Source organism: Penicillium canescens, assembly GCF_028828765.1.
Source record: "Penicillium canescens strain IBT 15451 chromosome Unknown utg000010l_segment0_segment0, whole genome shotgun sequence".
NCBI lineage: Eukaryota > Fungi > Ascomycota > Eurotiomycetes > Eurotiales > Aspergillaceae > Penicillium > Penicillium canescens.
Genome location: NW_026703972.1, coordinates 2,923,418 through 2,929,417, shown reverse-complemented (window position 1 = coordinate 2,929,417; position 6,000 = coordinate 2,923,418). Strand labels below are relative to the sequence as shown.

Here is a 6,000-nt window from a genome sequence, read left to right as displayed (position 1 = left end):
ATCCCTGCCCCGACCCCTTTAAGCCAGCTCCTATTTGTAAATAGAATGCCCTCTCAAGCAGGTTCTCTTCAAGCACTACGGTACTAAGTCAACGTGCTTAAAACAACATCAAATTTGACGATTTGGCGCTGCCGAATGGAGCTGCGTGTCAAAATTTTGCTCTGTAATATTACAAGGAAACGACTACCGGCGTTGGTAAGCCAAAGTTAAGTTGTGGTGTTTTATGTGAAGCCGGATTTTAGAGGGCAAAAATCCCTCCAAATGAGGACGTCCAAGGTTGGAACAACTCTTTCTTGGCAAAAAGGTTTGCTTGAAATATCTCGCCAATTAGAGGTCCGATTGCCTCGAGAAATAGTTCATCTTAATCGCAACTTCGAGCGCTAAGTTAGGTCCAAGAGTTCTTCAAAGCAGTCAATGTGATGGAAGTCTGTTAAGGTCTTCGGTTTCAGCCCAATCATCATGCCAAATCAGGATACTTACCTTAAGATTTGCTCCAATAATATTGATCCCCAGGATCCATGGCAATACGACAATTATCACGGAACACATGATTAGCGATTTTGATTAGCTGTTACACGACGCCATTTTCCAGGACGTTTTCAGAGAGCGCGCCTTTCTGAGGCGTAATCCGGAATACCTAGGAAGCCAATACTGTTTAGGTTCCAGGCAACAACGTGTTTTTATATCTATTGCAGTTATTTATATGCAGGCCTCCTCCCGAGAAAAGTTCTCAAGTAGGACAAAGTGTTTCTTACTTTTTCATTCCTTGTCATCATGAAGTGCGTGCTCGCGTTATTGTCGATTCTTCCCATGGCCCTTGCTAAGGATTGGTGTAATTACGGCTGGAGTGCGCCATCAAACCCGAACTCTTTACTCGACTCAGCATGCAAGGCATCAGGCATGCACTACTATTGCGTATGTTGTCAAGCTGGTCTGACTAATTGTTATTGCTATTTGACAGCTAACTAAAGATTTGTTACTCTACTCAAGTGTACCGAACCAGGTACCCTAGGCGAAAATCCCAATCCTAAGGATTTTCCTATTTCGAGAGGGAACTGTGTCTTTGCTGATCGACAAGGTTTCTCGCCATGTTTAGATGGAGGGGTAAGAGACCAACCTGCCTTGATTATTGACTACCAACTAATGCGTGGAATACCCTTAGTCTATTTATTGCGTAAGATGATCGGACGAAGGTCAATAAGATTCCGCAGCTAACCCTTAAACAGTGTACCTAAGCTTATTGTCTATTATGCCTCACAAGGGAAGTTGATACACAGCACAATCTGTGAATTTTGCCGGTTTGGTTAGGGTTAGAAAGGCTCAGCCTCAACATGGTTATGTGACCATGCTTGTGCCTACATCATAGCGACTACGAGAGTGAGAGTTTCGTTCTCTCGAGGTTAACATGTCATTGGTAGCTTTCGCTCGGGAATATCTGACCCGCTCCTTCTACATGTAGGAGCCGTCGCAACTTTGTGAATAATATCCCGCCAGTAAATCCAACCAATCTCTCGTAGAAGTCCACTACAGCGACGAAGAAACGGTCGTTACTTTCCGTGAGGCATATTCCCCACTACATACAATAAATCATGCTCCGCTGGCTGATATATCATTATTGATTTCTGATCGGGGCCCAACGAGCCATCTGAAATCAGAACTGGTAAGACACTCTCCCCAATCAGCGCTCGGGACCTGGTGATTTGTACAGGGGTGTTCTCATCCGCCTGTGACCCTAGCAGGCATCCGCTCAAATCCTCCCCAAGCAAACGTAACATGAGCGCTTATTGGGGTAGATAATTCAGTTAGGCTGTACGGGACATTCAGAGGTCCTACAACCCGAGGGCTCTTGTGGTGCTGTTACAGACATCAAACCCACCTTCACGGTGAATTGCTCAACAGTGATATGCCAGATATCGTCTTGGGCGCGGAGAAATACATCATAGATGGTCAAAGCACAGTGAGCTCAGAGACGTAGAGGAATCGGTGATTTGGTGGCAAGGCGTGCTTGCGCCTCCAATTGCGATATGTTAGACGATGGTCTCAATGGATGAAGGATACTGCATAACTTGACTGACATCCAGCTGCTGTGACATTCAAGGTGTATGGGCTTTGCACGTAGTGCTCGGGCTTGGATAGAAAAACACAGGCGTAGGAATGAAATCGCCAACCTTCTGTCTAACAGGGAAAAGCAAACAATCCTGATAGCATGCAGCTCCGTGTATGTCTGAGTGGTTCCCGCTCGCCCGTACATGTCGATAAGCTCAGCAACCGGAGAGGAAGAGGAATCAAGATGACTCTATCAGACGTAGTTCTTGGGTCATGGGTCCTCTCAATCGTTTGGCCATCCGCGGTCTTGTCCATCGATTCGAAGCTGACATGGCTATTGTTAGTTGATTTGGCTAGAAATGACGGGATTTTTGCCTCACCTTCTCCATGCAAGCAGTCTCGACTAACAACCTCGCCCGTACGAAAATATGGCTCTAGCCAGACAAAGCATTGGCTGCGTTGGCTTCTCCCGGTTTCTTAGCGGTTTTAGGCTCAAAAGGCGCTAGACGCCATCCAAGAACAACGATGGCCACCCACTGGACGTCGGGGAGCCAAGCCGCAAGTAGGCTATCCCATATCAATGTTCAAATGCCGAGATACAGACACTGCTATGCGCTCCATTGAGTCTTGCATTAGGTAGACATACCGACACATGATCTGATGAACCAAATCGACTGGGCCAAGTTCGAGGTAGCGACGCGTCGATACCACCGGTAGTCATGTGGAAGAAACAGAGCATGCGATGGTGTTGGTGCAGCGGAGGTTGAGCAGACAAGACATTTGCTCGCTTCGCATCCGTGTGTGAGAATATGAGGGTGTCTTCCTGTGGTGAGATCCGAGTCAGCAAGTGTTGATCCAGTTGGACGAGGTGTCGTGCTTTACGTTGTTCATGAAGAATCCCCCGAGTGTACGGTTGAGACAGATGGTCAATCAGGATCGTCATCATACCAGCTTACCCACTAGATCAGTGCCAATTCTGTTCTGCAATGCAGTCGCCAATATGCCATGTTGTATCCAGGCTCGTCGCACTCTCCGGCTGTCGCTTCGAGAAGTTGCGCTGGATGCACCGGGCAAGTTCACAGGACGGCAAAGGCGCGTGACGAGCCCACTTGTGACAAGAAATTGCAGAGTCCCCTATTGGGAGACTGCTCCGTGTAGAGGCACTCTGTTGTTGAGGATGTGAAGGCGGTGAGGTGGAGGGCGTAAGACGCGATGGAGCGCGTCGGCCCCTTGGTCTTATCTGACTCGGCGGGAATAGGTTACTCGCCACAGCAGTTTTCGAGGTTGATGATGGGCTGCTCCTACAACAGCATGAAGATGTCAGTGGGGTTCGTGTCTGGGGCACAGACTTGGCGCAAAATCAAAACCGGCGCAGCAGGATGCGCGATATTCCACTCACCTCATCGTGCACAACGAACGTCTGGGGCTTATGCGTCCTGTCGTTGACCCACAGCCCTGGTTTGCGGAATTTCAGGACATGCTGCATGATTTGAAGTGACAGGGCCAGAAACGGTGTGTAAGCCATGACTGCGTGGAGCACTGACGGAGTGCTGGTTCGGGCTCACTTTGGCGCGCTGTCAACGGTTTCCTGTCCATCGTTAGCTTGTCGATCGGCAAGGCAATGCATGACTCACATGTTCTGAAAGACGACACGGGAAAGGGCACCGTGGCTGGTGTATATTGGATGGAATGCATGGATCTTTGTTTCGCATCGTCTTTGAAGTCAGTCTAGTCTCGGATAGGGTCGCGCTGAGACAGACTTACCTCGACCGCTCTTTTGCACCGATATATTCAGGAGCGGACAGTGGTCGGCTGCTATGGTGGACAGATGTTCGCATAGATACTTTGACTAGCTAACCCAAATCTGCTTCTTGATCGGCTGGCATGAGTGACATAATGGACCTGGTGGTCGTCGCGTCTCACAAGCACTTTCTAGCTTGTCGGTCCACGATGTAACTGTAGATGTCAATACAGTGAAATTCCAGTAGGTCAAAGGGAAGAACTTATCAGGAATCGAAGACCTGCTCGACTCTGCATAGCCAAGTGATGGTAATGGAGAACAAATTGCTGGGAAAAGAGGACGTATTTATAGGTTTCTCGGCTCCTGTGGCACGCGGGCTCTACTAGAGAGCAAACGTTGAACACGATGTCTATCCTAAGTGAGGCCTGTCGCAACCCATGCCTTCATTCTACCGCAACTATTAGCAGCGAAATTCGTGGTGCGATCTTAGATGCTCATCGAGAAAACATGCTAAAGTCATGTTGAAAATGAGTCAAAGTGAGTCGGTTAAGAAACGTTGGGTCACTGTTGAATCTACGGTCTTAATATTGAGGCAATGAAGCTGTTCATTCTTTGATTTTACCAAGAGCGCTCACATTTTCATCTAAGGAACATGGAAATTTGCTGGCCTCGCTCGAGTGTTGATTGTCTGAGCTGTGTGGTTCTGTCCGTCTAGGCTGCAGGAAGCGTCAGGCCGCGGTCGCGCGGGCGCGGGTACTCAACCCGTCAACCCGTTGAAGCTTGGCCGTCCTTGTTGACAGGAGTCAACTTTTGAACTCGTGATCATGGTTAAGATAGATACCTTGTTTTTTCGATTTTCTTTTTCGGTCCTCTAGATTGTACTCTATTTACTTTTGGGATTTCTGAGCTCTCAACCGAATGTGGAAAATGCGTTGTGATTGAATATATATCTCCTAGACTGTTCATCACCAGTTAGCCAATAATATGAGGCACATTCACCAACCATCAACACCACGAGATTCACACCAGCACCATCATTGAACGGTCTCAAACAGAGCCCCGAAAAATCTTTGGGTTCTAGGCAAAGTCAGACTGTGTCAATTGACTTTCATGGTGAAAGTGAGAATGAGTAACCACCTACGTCTGCTAGTCTATAAAATCCTCCAAGGATTGATGGACATGCTACTGCCCAGACACTCGACTATTCCCTACGATCAAGATGGTTGCCTCTAACAGCACGCCAGACCAGGAAGCAGAAGGAGAACATCAGTCTAGTGCATTGCCAATCGTCTGTGAAAAAGACAATTCGCAGGAAACTTCCGATGATGTAGCAGTGGTAAGTTGAAAGGATTAGCTTTGAATGCTCTTGCTGACCATTACAGCCCTCTACATCGGAATAGGAAGCAGAAATAAGACATGCCTTGGCGACTGAGCCCTTTTAGCCTGTTCTGAATGTGCTAGAAGACCTCGAACGCGACGATCCCAAATTCGCCGTTCCCGCGACTCGACTTGTCGGGCTCTATCGACGCCTATGGGATTCGTGCGTGTCCAAACACATCGATGGCCAGAAGCTAGACCAGAGCAATCGTATCTTGGAGGAGGCTAGCAGACACCTGACTAAAGAGAGGGACGGACTTCAGCTTCGCCACGACAAGCAGCTGTCTTGGCTGCGCTTTTTCGAGCAGGCACTGGAATCATCTCGGGTTCGACTGACTCGCGTACTTGATGACTGGAACCACCCTTCCAGACTCAGTCTACCAGGGTTTCTTGGACAACGCAAGAGAAGAGTGAAGCATTGCATGTTCATATTTGTCTTGTCTTTTACAACGTGGAAATAACCAACAATTTCACAATGAAGAGGATTAGCGCATGCCAGCTTATGTCTTTCTAGTTGTTCACATTAAGAAGGCATATGATAGCCTTTGCGGAGTGTGTCAGCGGATAGTCCGGCCTGTTCTAGGTCACTTCTATTAATTCAATATATTATAGACAAAATACGGATCCAGTGACAATGTGGGCAGTATAGCTAGCGGAGGAAGGGTCGAATGAATCGGCCGTCTCGCATTGCATCGAAAGAGCTACTTGGGGTAGACGTCGTCAGCCCAAACAGACCACCCAACCTTCCCCTTGGAGACCGCTTCAACAATCTTTGTGGAGTGACGTCTTCCATTCTGCTTCGAATGGCCCTCAGGATGCAATCGTTCCTTGCTAGA

General features: G+C 48.1%; 1 protein-coding gene across 1 annotated transcript; it reads left to right on the top strand.

Moving 5' to 3' along the window:
* Window positions 1–774: 774 nt before the first annotated feature.
* N7446_012516 (uncharacterized protein) lies at window positions 775–1,235 on the top strand (the record flags this gene model as incomplete). The annotated part of the gene is made up of 3 exons (XM_058521258.1): window positions 775–915; window positions 991–1,104; window positions 1,227–1,235. 3 exons carry the CDS (start codon window positions 775–777, stop codon window positions 1,233–1,235), a joined length of 264 nt encoding a protein of 87 aa, XP_058366624.1.
* Window positions 1,236–6,000: the final 4,765 nt, after the last annotated feature.